The sequence below is a fragment of the Haemorhous mexicanus genome, chromosome 6, assembly GCF_027477595.1.
Source record: "Haemorhous mexicanus isolate bHaeMex1 chromosome 6, bHaeMex1.pri, whole genome shotgun sequence".
Classification (NCBI taxonomy): Eukaryota; Metazoa; Chordata; class Aves; order Passeriformes; family Fringillidae; genus Haemorhous; species Haemorhous mexicanus.
In genome coordinates, this window is record NC_082346.1 from 21724229 (window position 1) to 21738269 (window position 14041).

Below are 14041 nucleotides of genomic sequence, written 5' to 3' on the forward strand. Positions count from 1 at the left end.
TGCTTCAGGGAGAGATTATTTTCATCTAAAACAACAGAATAAAGTAGATTTCCCAGGGGACAGACACATTTCCTTATATTATCATCATTTAGTTTTTAAAAAATCCACATGTCAAGAAATTGCATTCATAAAATGAATTTAGCAGTTCCCCAGCCCAAATCCATTCATTCATTTATTCATTCATTCATTCACTCACTCACTCACTCACTCACTCACTCACTCACTCACTCACTCACTCACTCAGGGTTTCATACACATTTAGCAGAATAGCTCCAGGTCAAGTGCATAGAATTTAAAGGTGTGATGCAAAGTTTTGATGAATACATATCATTTAATTATATTGTACAGGCTCTGCCTTTTGCCTTCATGACTGGTCCCATTGTTTTAAAAGGATTGTGAAAGGACAGTTATTCCCCGTGACAGCAACTTATTGTTAACGGTCTCATGAGACAATTATTTCATTCTATTTCAATTCCCTCCTGATCTTCTTTGATTTTGACCTTACACAGGTTCAGTCCTAGAATGAGGATAATAAAGGTCTTAAGGAACATTCCTTTCCCTGTTTAAAGACGGAATCTTCTGGAATCATTGGCATCTTCTCTGTCTGAGTATAGCAGCCAGCAGAGCTGGCAAACTACAAAACTCAGTATCAGGTATCAGCCAGACAGCTTACTCTCAGCAAATATGATCATTTGTTCAGTGCAAATGATATTAAACACAATCCAATAAAACCATAGCAGCCTGTGTGAGTTGCGGTAAAAAAGTTTGTAAACTACCTTTTATGCAGATTGGTTGCTTCCCTGACCATTCTCCATCGTCTTGGCAGGTCCTTTGTTCATTGCCACTAAGAACATACGAGTTGTTACAAAAGAAAGCAATGACTGTGCCAATTTTGGCATAGCGTCCATTCAAGACCCCAGTGTCTTCTACTACTCTTCTGTAGCCATTGAGTGGACCACCAGGATCTGAGCAGTTTTTTTCTTCTAGAACTAATGATAGGGGAAAAAGATAGTAACCATTTTATCAGGTTCACTACATTATTTTCACCCATCAAATTGCTTGGCATTTCATTCAGATGTTACTAAACAATCTACACTTTATCAAAGACGCCTTTTCAAGACCCGTCTGGAATTGCTGTCTTTGAAAATGTCAAATATTAAAGCAGAAATTATAATATAGAGATGTCTGTTTATAATACACACTTCAGTCTCACTGAAAGCACAAGATTCTCAAATTGTTAAAACCCTAAGAAGCAGCTGACAATCCTGAAAAAGAACCTTGACTTTCCATGATGTTAATGTCCCATTAATATTAACAAGGCTTCTTCAACAGCATAAAAGGCTGCAGGAAAAAGTATTTGCAGGAAACAGGCCCTTGGCATTCTTTTCCCTTTTCTGTATTTTCAATACTTCACTGCACTTGGATATAAAACTAGACTACTTAATTTTGCTTTTATGTTTTGTTGCATTTTGTTTTCTTAGCACTGACAGAGATATCTCAATAATCCAGAGAAATAGAATTGAAAGAGAACATATGTATGCATTTACTGACAATAAAAATTTAATATGAAATGCTTACTCATGCTATATTCTGCCTATAAAACCTCTTTTAGTTCCTCCTTCCCAGTATTTTCCACTTATTTTAAATTCTTGCTGTGTTTTTGGTTTTTCTGGGTTTTTTTCTCAATAAACTTAGATTTTTGGCCTAAATCTGGAGGACAGTATTCACTATGTGATGCTAGAAGATGATTTTTCCTTTATTTTTAACTCATCTGCTCTTTCTATTTAGCAGCTGACAAGGTACTTTTTTTTCCCCCCCTTTGGATTTCACCTCAGTTTTCTTGTCAGGATGCATGCAATTCTGTTTAATTTCTCTGCCTGGTGTCTCAGTGCATGATAACCAGTGCATATCTAGTTCAGACAGCTGGTGTTGCTGCTGCTCACAGAGTGCCCAGAGGACTGGGACATATCAATTGACCCAAAATTACCTCTTCATATCAGTGCTTCAGACCTGGCTGCCTGCTGAGCCTCAGTTCACAAAAGCACCAACATATAACAAAGCACTCGGACATTTATTTAAATTGCTGTGAAATGAGCACAGTTACAGTGCAAAGGTACAGCCCTGTCCTGTCACAAAGTCACACTTTGTGCCACCAGACAAAGCCCAGCTCAGCAAAGCGTGTGAACACACAGCCAGCCATAACAATGCCACTCCAATGAAGAGCATGTGCTTTTAACAGTGAGTATAGCATTCAAACCAAGTCTATATTTCAGTGTTTTCTTTACAAGCATTGAATTTTAGCATAGGCTGAAGGCTATATATGTACTTAAATACTTTTCCACAAGTTATATTCAGTAAACAAGGATTTCTGAACTTCCTCTCCATCAGGAGAAAGGGAAAAGCAGAGCCCTGTCTCCTTTTCATTTGGCTCCATTTTCCTTCTGTGTACCTCACAGGCTCTCTTAGTTGTGAACCATAAGTGACTGATAACTTGATAGCAGCTAAAGACTACAGAGAATCCCCCACAGAATAATGCTTTATTTGCAAGTTGCTTTCTGCACTGATGGCTGGCCTGGAGGCATCATCTGATCACCACAGTGCGTGTTTCCAAATGTACCAAAAGCTTGACCACGTAAATCACTTAAGGCCTTCTCTTATTTCAGTACTTTGACAGTAATTGTCTTCTTCCTTAGGCTCAGGGTGATGACCTTTTTGATTTATTAAAAAGAAAGAGAAAACATCTGGGAAGGAGAGACCTAGCGCTTCAGTGACTGCCAAGTCTAGAGACAGCTCTTTCTATAGATCTTTAGCCAGGGCCATATGCAGCAGGGACTGGGCATGAACTTGACATTACTTTTACTGCAATTTGAGACTTCTCTCTAGATAGAATACCTATTGTTTGCTCTTTCAAATGAACTTATGTAAAGCTGTTTTACAACACTCCCCCCAAAATGTACATTGTTTGACATAACAAACATAGAAAGCACTTTATCAATTGAAACAAATTATTCTGGAATAAGGAAATGAAATTGTGCAATGCAAATCAACTAAAGGAAGTTTAAAGTTTCTTTAGATGTCAAGAAGGAATTTTACAGGTGAACCAATGTGAATGGTAGGCATGCCATCCTGCACAGTCAGAATGAATGGAAGTTTCTTTTTTATCAATTTTTGTCTAGGATAGGAATTGAAATAAAAGTCTAGTGTTCATACAGTAAGCTCCTATTCGCCTCCACAGAGTGCACCAGGCATCTGCAGAGAAGGTGTCAGACACACAGAGTGATGGAAGTAACCATTCATTGCACTATGTCCCTCACTTGGCTTTGGTCCTCGGCATTTTCTCTCTATGTGTAAGAAGGATACATGCCTAAAGACTTTGAGGTTATTAGTTTTCAGTAAAGTGATGTTTCAGTCAGACCTTCACATAAAAAAGTCTTGCAGGCTGGGGTTCCAGCAGAGTAGAATAAGGATTCCTACTGCTTCTTTAAAGACAGGAAGACAAAAGGACATGTTATGTCACAGACCTACCAAATTTCAAGTGAGATTTGGATAGTCTAGTTTCATGGGAATACATTGGCCGAAACATTTGATAAGAATTAAAACTTAAAGTGACCTTACCACATTCAGGATGATGTGTTGACCAAATCCCATCAAGCTGACAGTAGGCAACACGGCTGCCTTTTAAGCTGTAACCTGCGTTGCACTTGAAGTAAACCCGGGCCCCGTATTTAAAGTCATCTCCTTCCACAATACCATGAGCGGGAGCACCTGGAGTCCTACACATCACCACTGACAGTTCAGATATTTCAAAAAAATCCACTTTATTACAAAAACAGGACTGTGTTAGGATGATTCTTTACTTAGAACATAGAAAAACCAATTACAATGGACACAGGAGTCAAAATTATAAAGACCAGTATATGCTGATCTTTAGAAAGTTGTTTAGATGTCAGCTCTACACACACATCCAACTTTTCAAAACCTATCTACATTATAAGGTTCAATAGGATTATTCTGAAGTGTCACATAATCATGTGCATAAATGTTTGAATTAGTAGGGCTCATTTACTCAGAATAATAGTACTTGAAATATCTTCCATCTTAACAAGGGTTTTGAATCAAGTACCATGCATGCTCAAGAAAAAAATCTAGATCCTTAAAAGCCTTATACTGAATTTCTTTCAAACACCTCTTTACATTTTATATAGCTTTTCAGATAACATCTCAGAAATTATAAAGCATCATTATTTGTGTAAATCAAACATTAACATAATTACATTAAAAAGGAAACTTGATATTTAATAAACTGGGATTTTTACCCTTTCCACAGGATTTATTCTATTGGGAAAATACAGATGATGTTTTATATAACTACTGCAAGTAGTAAATATGAAATTAAGCCTCAAAAGCAAGATTTCTCTGACAGCATCAAGCCAACCATGCTAAAGTCCATGCAGCACATTCTATTGTGGTAAACAACAGATTTGAAGGAAGGACTATAAAATCAGAACAAGCATGTAGAATACTTTCCTGGCATAATCTGTCAGCATTCAAAAGTCTGAATCTCAAAGACTATCTGAACTACAACAGTATTATTGGTATAACATACCCTGCTGATATTTTTTTAACATGTATTTGTCTTAGTATTTTCTACACTCAACTACATACTCAGTGTCCACAATATCTTGTGGCAACGAGTTCTACAGACTAAGTTGAAAACGTGCAATGCCTTCTTTAGTTTTGTTTCTAGTCTGCCACCTGATAATTTTATTTGATGCTGTCCTTTCTTCGTTATGAGAGGCAGAGAATGACCATGCCTTATTAACCTTCTCCAAGTCACTTTTTAAGGCCAGTTTCCTGTATGTAGAAATTACATGTGTATTTCTCTAGGTAATATAGGAAACATAAGGTTTATTACCTACACAGTTACCCATCTCTTTGGCTTTGTCTGGGCCATTCATTGTGAAAAATTGCATGGGAGAGGATTCAGTGCAAGACATAGATATGCATATGGGTTTTTTACCTACCACCTGTGGTACTCTGCTGACAATAGACAGATCAGTTCTAAAGAGATCATCCCTATTTTATGCTTTTAAAATTTTACTTTTCTGTTTTGCCTCATAGCCAGTTGCTTGCTAACCTGCAGCCAAATTTTTATACTTAAAAGTTTCAGAGGAAAACTTCTAAGTCCTTTGCTCTGTAACCCTTACACAGAGCCCACATCAATGCATCCATGTATATGGACTGTGGACCATCCAATGATTCACATAAAGAAAACATCAAACGATGAGCTGGAAGAATCATTTGTGCACTAGTGAGCAAAGATTTTGGCAAGAAAAGCTGTCTAACAGTTAAGCATTAAAGTGAGGCCTGGACTATTATGTTCCTAATCAAATCATGTCCAGTTAGGGGAGGTCAGCATTTCCTCTTGGCTACAACTATTCTTCATTAATGTCATCATTAGCAAAGGAATAATGGGAAAAAAATAAAAAAAAAAAATTCCTAGCCCTTAATGTTTCTCCTGTGAAATATAGACACATATGTATACATATATAGGTGGATATGTGTACACATACGCATGTAGATAAATGAAACATAAATAATGGGAACAGAGAATTTCTAGGTGTTTTAAATTCTCAGAACACTCATCTTCCCACTTATGATCTCTGTATTCCCAGTCACTCCCTCCATATCTTTCTCTGAGCAGCAATCCGTTTCCCTACATTTATATTTCTCTCTCTCAATGTAAAGTCACACTCAGCTTGTCAAATGAGAAAACTAGGCCAACCATCTGTGCACCTCTCAAACTTTTACTTTTTGTCATAAATACAGGTTTTCTGTTTTGCTTATGGTCCAGTTCAGCTCTGCAGAACAAATATTTTGGTGCTTTTGTGTTCTAGGTCCATCCTGGAAAAAAATGTCACCAAGCTACACTTGCTTACTAACTACAAGTATCTGTCTTTGTTCACTCCCTAAGTGCTGAAGAGGTTTAGTTTCTCATCCTTTAAGATTTGCTTGTTGCCAGACTTTCTTTAGATTCTCTGTGCCCCTGGGAGCCAGCTGGAACAATTCTGTTTTATTTATGATGTAAATTCAATATTTCATACACAGATTAATTTAATACTTAATTATGGCCTAGAGCAGAGGACATGGAGGCAGAAGGTCATGAGATCTAATCATAGCTAAAGAAATGTGGTCATAGGTAGGTTGCTTCATCTGCTGTATGTGACAAATGAGAGCACTCCTTTCATCACAGGGATGTTACAAGCATTAGCTCATACCCACTTGTGTCACAGAGCCACTATAGGGTTTCTCTGATGGCAAACACCTTAACATTATTAATAGATGTGTCCATTTTGTTACCCATGCCTCTAGCTCCTGGTTGTCTGTTCTCTTGTAACACAGGGATGAATTTGCCACTGGAGACAGAGACATTACACTAATTTTTTCCATTTTGTAGGCTCATTCTCTCTACAAATTAAATGTGGTTTTGATCTTGAGATGTTCCCTGCATCTCAGTCCCACAGCTGAGCTCTCTGTTTTCAGTGATATTACCTAGTCTGAAAGTCTCATACAGTTACTCCAGTACCTGCTTTTACTGCTTTGGTTTGAACTCTATAGGTTTTTTCTTCTTCAGTTTGACTTGCCTTTTATCCCTTTCACCTAATGTGTTTCAGGGAGCTCTTTTTCACCTTTTCCCTTTACTTGTGAACACTTCAGGCAATGGAGTTTTGAAGAGTTATTATGAAGGGAATCCTAGCACCCATGTGTTTCATCCAAGTCTATCTTATTTTTTTTGTGGATAGCTTCCCATCAAGAGTGAATTTGACTGGTTCTTACATCTTTCAGAATGGGCAGTGTATTTCATTGAATTTTCAGACAGCCTTCTTTGTTTGAGATATTTTATTGAAGCCTTTCAACATTCTCTCCTGGTGTATGACTAAATCCAACTCTCCAGCAGACATTTCTCAGAAGCCAAAAAGAAAGTAAAAGAACATTTTGTAAATGTCATTCATACCTAGCTCTGCTCTCTGGATTCACATTAGTCATAAAATCCAACCACATGATCTGACCCACTTCTCTTCAGGTTCTAAGCTTTCTAAGGTATTTGATATGATTTCAGATTCCCTTGCTTAGGCAGGATGGACCTTATCCTGCCATCTACTGAGAATTTTGAATATTAGTCCTCCTTCGGTGCATGGTCCAGCAGAGAGGGCTGGGTCCCCCTCACAGCTCTCACTCACCTCCAGCCACCCCCATCCCAGCTGTACCTGTGCCTGGTCTACCCTGACTGCTACAGCACACAGGGCTATGAGCTGTTTGGACAGCACTTCCTTGGGAAGCATGCGGTGGGCTGGCCAGGAGCACTCCATGAGCTTGAACCATTCCTAGGCCACTGGTCAGACTGCTCTGCTCCACATGAAAAAATCCAAACATTCCTACTGCCCCGTGACTCTGGCTTGCTCCTTTTTGGGGCAAATTGGGCGTGTGTCAAGTGCTTGATCTCTGCACCTTCCTCTTGGACCAAAGCCACCAGGAACCCAGAATGGATGTCTAGATGTCTACAGAATTCTACTATGAGTTGGTAATGGACAGTCAAATATTAAAGACATTCATTTAAGTTCTGTCAAAAAACATCTGAGCAGCCCAGAGACTCCATGAGGGTCAGGCTGATCCTATTCTTCCTGCCAGGATGTCATCATATCTACAAAGATCCTGGTGAATTTACATCTAGAAAGGTGAAAGTAATGTTAGGGAAAAATAATGCTGAAAGTGATTAAGAGCTAAGAATGACCACCCTGCTCATGCAAAAGTTAAAAACTATAACGATTGAAAATGTAAAAAAGAGAAAGGATACATTAAAATGTTTAAAGGAGGACAAAGAAGTATATTAAAGCAGGATACAATTAGGAACAAGATAATTTTTACTCAAAAAAATTTATAAAAGTCTCCTTGACAAATGTTGTAAAGGCATAGTAAGATGTAAGTAAAATTTTATGTGTCTTGTCATTTGAAAACTGAAACTCCAGCTAAAAAAATGGAACAGAAATGTAGGGAACAGAGCAACACCAGCAAACACATCATGAGAAGAGATATTTTTGTTTGTTTTAATTTTTTCCTTATTTTGCTGCACAGTGTTGTTCCTGGAAAGTTCCACAATTAATCTATACAGCCATGTAAGTAACCTTTGCTACTTTAGGGCTTGAAGTGAATTTTGGCTTGATACAGCTCTGTACATAAGATAGAGCTCAGTTTATAAGGGAGCAAAGTAGGAAGGTATATGAGAGGGTGGTTACAGGCTCCTCTGGCAGAAATGCTCAGTTGTTAGATAACAAAAAACAAAGCTACCTTAAGTGTTTTTATCACAAACTCACACATACCCAATAAAACTTATAATACTTCTTGCCTTTTTGGTCTCTTGGGAAAAAGAAAACAATTTCTGTCCCATATGAAACAGTAAAATGGCTTCACATTTCATGGATAACTTTCCTCAATCTGAAAAAAACTTGACTAGAGGAACAGTAAGTTCCTGAATTTTTAAGTAAAATATTCTATTATTAATAATAACAGTACGAATTCCTTTCCCTTTTAAATTATATGTAAGAGACATTCCTTAGAACTATCTGCCATTTAGAAATAGTCTTTGGGCTCATTTTATCACCAGCGAGATAAATTAGGTGATCTCTTGAGCTACACTTCTCTCTCTCCAATATCCTTCAAATCCTGCCTGATGGAATTATCATTTGCTTTCGTCTCAGAGTCTCTTCATTAAATGAAAACTATTTTTTTCTGCTGCCTTCCTCTCACCCACTTTGTTAAATAATATATACTCCTTCATACATATAATTTATTATCTCTATATTCTGCACAACCTTTCAATAATATATTGCATGCCTGAAATAAATCTCATTTCTCATTGCTGGTACTAATAAAAGGTTTATATTTCCCTTTTCGTCCCTCCCTGAAATTAGGTGCAAGAGCTTGCATGGAATTTTGGTTTTAGTTTGCTTACAAATTTTTTTAATATTGCTACTTGCATATTCCCAAGTCAGACTTTGGCTGTCAGGCTGACCTGGGCTAATGTATATAACACATTTTGCCTATGTAGTATAGCTCTGAACATTTTTATAGAATCATCATATGGTTTGGGTTGGAAGTGATCTTAAAGATCATCTAGTTCCAATCTCCCTGCCATGGGCAATGTACCTGCCATTAGACCAGGTTGCTCATTGCCCCATCCAGCCTGACCTTGGACACTTCCAAGGATGGGGCATCCACAGCTTCTCTGGTCAATCTGTGCCTGTGCCTCACCACCCTCACAGAAAAGAATTCCTTCTTATCTAACCTAAATCTACCTTTCTTCTGCTTAAAGCCATTCTCCCTTGTCCTATCACTATCTGCCCTTGGGAAAAGTCTCTCTCCAGATCTCTTGTAACCCCCTTCAGGTACTGGAAAGCTGCTGTAAGATCTTTCCAGAGTCTTCTCGTCTCCAGGCTGAACAACCCCAGCTCTCAGCCTGTTCTCATAGGAGAGGTGCTCCAGCCCTCTGATCCTCTTCCGGGCCCTCTTCTGGACTTGTTCTAACAGGTCCACATTCTTCTTGTGTTGGGGGCCACAGAGCTCTTCTAGGAGCTTGAAATGTTGCTTTTGCATAAGCTGTGCTGGTATGCTCAGGAGGCCGAACACTGACAATGGTCACAGAAACTGCACTTGGTAACTGGCAGGGGAATAAGAGCAGCTTATGCTGTTAGGAAACCTAGCATCTTCCTGCAGAAAAACCTATGGACTTGGAACCTCTGGGGCCACCATGCTACCCAAACCATTCTAATGACTGTCAGAGACAGCCTGATAGACTGAAACTGAAGAAATTTAAATAACTATCCTCAAAAAGAAGACATTTTGTCTGGAGGAAGCCTAAATTACATTCTGTTCCCCAGTGAGTGCTGCCATTTCCCTGCATGCTGCTAAAAGTCACTGCAGCCCCTGAGCCAGAAAAAACGCCTGCACAGGGATCCTGAGCATCAGGATTTGGATCTGAGCTTTGGATTTTCATGCTTCCACAGCAGAGGCCAACAAGGGCTCTGGAGCTAGAGGACCTAGAAGCCTGAGAAACATGGCTCCAGGATCCTGTTGCTGGAGGGAGCACAACATGCAGAGTATTTGGAAGTGACTTTTTTTCCCCTCTCTGTAATTAAGAAAACAAAAATTAAAGGAAAAATACAACAGATAATACAAATTTCTTTGAAATTTACTGTTATGAAACCATTCTAACAGAAAACTCACAGCCAGCTCCACCTACATGCACTTCATACAGCTCACTGGTATTTGCAAAGGCTGCCTACAGCCAAGCCTGCTAAAGTCAATATTGGCAAATCCCATCATGTTTGCCATTTTGACTGTATGTCTGATATTATCAAATTCTTTTCCTTGGTTTAAGTTTTGTTTAGAGGGCAAGCCTGATTACCTGAGTGTCATTACATAATAGTAATATCTGTTTTTTACAAAAATTTTTATAACATTAGCATATTGGAATTTTACTACTGGGGAAACTACAGCATGGAGTTATCAAGTGATTAACCTGAAGGCAAGCAGTGAGGAACAGTCCTGTCATCTCCTGACATTCTTACAACATTTACACTTAAACTGACCTTTGTGCAGAAATCAGCAGTAATTAGGACCCCATTTAGTAATCAACATACTATTCTCAGCAGCAGGGTTTTGTCCAAAGGTGGTGGAGCCATATGGGAGCAGATGGTTCAGAGTGTCTGACCACAAAGCATGTGAGTTAAGGAGGGACCCAGCCATGAGCAGCTCAGCAGCTAGTGCTGGGTATTGTGATCCCCTTTGCAAAGCCCCATGTGTAAAGAGCTCTTCTGCATTCAGACAACATCTGAAATCTTCACTCAAAACAGCTTATTTCCTAACGTTGGCCCATGAGCTGTGTCGGTCCATGTCTCTGATGTCAGTCCAAATCTCTGATACCATTTATTCCTATGCTTATCCCTTCTCTCCCCAGCATGCATCTACAAGGTGAGAACACCCCAGGTTCTCACAAGGTTTGCCAGCAGAGAAGAACTGCCATGGGGGAGGACTCAGATGGTTCTCCAGAGACATCCTTCTTTTGCAGCTTGGCATAGAAGCCAGAGATGGTTAATGCCTAACACAGAAGCCCACAGAGACTAACTTTAGCCAAAAGCATAAGGATATTGGCTGTCAAAATATTTTTAGAATGGCTGTATCCTCCAAGAGGGAATGAGGTGAGGGATTCCTGGAGGCCATGGCTCAGAGTGCTCAGACCTGCTTTTCTACTGCTTCTCATAAGTAGTGCACAGGGCTTTCAAACCAGCAAATTTTATCAAATCCATTTAGTAATGGATTTGATAAAATAATCTGCACTCGGAGGTGTCAGGCTATCCTACCATCCTGAGGCAGCATGGCTGTGCACTCTTTTCTGCTCATTAGAGACCTTCTTGTATTAGGTCACACACAGTATGAGGCAGGAACCCTGCCTCCAGACTGATTCTTTAGGAGTCCTAGTTTTCTTGTCTGGCTCCTGTCTGCCTTCAAGGTTCTCTGCATGCTGGGATCATGGGCCTATCATAAATCTGCTGATAGCAACATAGGGTTTGTGAGATCCTGTAGTGCCTCATAGAGCAAAATGTGTAAACTGTGGTGGGAATGTCCTGTGACACTGCTGACACTCTCTCTGAGCCTACAATTGTTTCAGCTCAGGCTTTGTTTCTACAAGGAGCTCAACTCACAGTGATGGTACGTACACTCAGGAAGGAGCCTGGCATCTTCTCATGCTGTTCTCAAGAACAACTCTTAGCTCAACATCTCCTGAATAAATGGAGCAAACACTGCAGGATCCAGCATAAAGAAACTGACATTCTTTCACCACCTCCCTGAACATCCCACCTCTCCTACACTGGAGAGCACTGATGACTAAGAATCCACACTGTGGATAAGGAGCCCAGCTGTTCTGCTCCAGATTCTGGCAAGAGCTGGATGGGAATGGGAGCCAGAGAGGCTTGATGGCATTAGCTTTGCAATGTGATCTTCATTCTTCCCCACAGCAGGAACAGACTGCTGGGAGCTGAACAGCTTTGGAGGACAGGTGGTCTTGGTCAGGACTCTGAAGAAAATGCTTTCTGAGGGTGGTGTGTATTTACATGGGCTGTGTGTGAGGGGGCTGGTGATGACTAGAATGCTCGCTTGTCTTCTTTGATTCCACTCAAAACTTTTACTTTTTGGAGCTGACAGGCACTGCACTTTAGATGAAAAAAGAATGTGGCTGCAACTTTTAGAGCCAGAAATTAGACGGGGTAAGCAAGGAAAGCCAAGAGTGCTAAGGTTTGGATTGAAAACTATTTTTTTTAAAGCAAGACTCTCATAGCAGAGAGCAAATTATTTGAAACACCATAGTAGATCCTGTAAAGGAAAGGGCACTAATGTGATAAAAAGATGCTCACAGGGATGGTGGTGTTTCCTGAACAGCTACAGCCACATATCAAAGAAGCTCTGCTCTACTTGGTCATGCCTGTCACCACAGACTCAGCAATGACTGGGTGAAGCTCTAGGCAGGGGCCTCAGAGGTACATCAAGGCTCTGTGTTACCACAAGCACTTAGCCAAATCTAAGCTCCACAGAAGTGCTCATGTCATGGTGATTGCAATAGCTAAAAGAGCCAGTATCTCTCAGGAACTTGGCCTTCAGTGTCAAATACAAGTCCTGAAGGAGTAACAATTATTCCCCAAAAGTGTGAACGTGCATTACAGTAGCCTCCTTTTAGGTTTTTGGCAAGGGAGGATTTTTGATAAACTATCTCTGCCCTCAGTCACTTAAGTTTCAAAAGAGAGGAAACACTCTAACCTCCTTCATGCCTCTTGTGATGTCCCAGGACACATCCTTCCAGCTCCATGCCCAACTCCAGCCACAGCTCATGCAGAACTGCTGGGACAGGCTATTCATTACAAAGGTCTTTGGCCTTATTTTATTCCCCATGAAAGAGTCCTGGAAATTCAAATCACCTCTCATTTTGCCAGTTGCATTTTGCCAATCCTCACATTAATTTTGGAAATGTCAAAGGAAATCATAACAAGAGCGGCTGATCAACCTGCTCCAAGAACCAGAGAGTAGGCTTCCAGTCCTGCTCTCTAGACCTCTTTGCTTTTGCAGTAGTTCCACCAGCTAGGAATAATTACACAAAATTATGACGTAATCCCTACTGAAATCCAAATCTTTTCATTCCCTTCCAGCCAATTAGAAGTTGCCCCTGATGTTTTCTAACTCCCTGCCTCTGTGAATGAGACCGTATCCATGAGAAAATATGCTTGGATCACTCACTGTGATTTATTCATCCGGAGGCAATTTGGAGGCTGTTGCTTACAATTAGCCACTTGATCTTTATCAGCATTGTTCTTAGCCCTTAGAAGGCTGTGTCTCTGGATACAACCTTTCCGGTACTTGGACGGCCTATTTAATTACACAACTGGACCTGTTTGTGCATGGGATACAGGAGTGAATGAAATCCTAACAGTCCTCAACATTCATTTTCCCTATCAGTAGCAAGAACTAATATTTATCATAAGTTCTTCAATGTATCCCTTGGAAAAATCAGAATATCATCCTGCAGGGGAGAGCACTGTCTGCTCAGGGGTAAGATTATAGGGCAAGAAAGAAGCAGGTATGCTCATTATTATATCAAATTACAAATGAGAGAGTAAATAATCCTGAGGTGTTTCATTTTGGAGATGTCATCTTTCCAAATAAACAGAGACAAACCCAGGCAATAGTGGGTGAAAAGGGCACTCTAAACAAACGCATATTGCTGTGAAAAAGTGTTTCTGAATGCACACTAACTGAAACAAGAGAACAATATATAATGATAGAGATTCGCTTTCGCATAGCTGACAGAATATTTCATTCAACCTTTTGCAGGGCTCTGAGCTGAATTTCATATAGGAAGGAAGACCTGGAATCGCCCATTTTAGAAAAAGAGCTGGAAATTACCAAGCGTTGAGATGAGAGTATAGGGAAAAGA

At 39.9% G+C, this 14041-nt stretch overlaps 1 protein-coding gene across 3 annotated transcripts in view; it reads right to left on the bottom strand.

The window, feature by feature from the left end:
• PAMR1 (peptidase domain containing associated with muscle regeneration 1) overlaps nt 1-14041 on the bottom strand; it is a 55594-nt gene that overhangs the window by 6901 nt on the left and 34652 nt on the right. The window contains exons 7-8 of one of the 3 annotated variants that reach the window (XM_059849248.1): nt 3616-3786; nt 777-989 (exon numbers count right to left, since the gene is read on the bottom strand). The exons of 1 other annotated variant lie outside the window; for it this stretch is intronic. In XM_059849248.1, coding sequence (XP_059705231.1) covers nt 777-989; nt 3616-3786 — 384 coding nt within the window. The remainder of the gene's footprint in view (nt 1-776; nt 990-3615; nt 3787-14041) is intronic. One more of the 3 variants, XM_059849249.1, reaches the window with a different exon arrangement.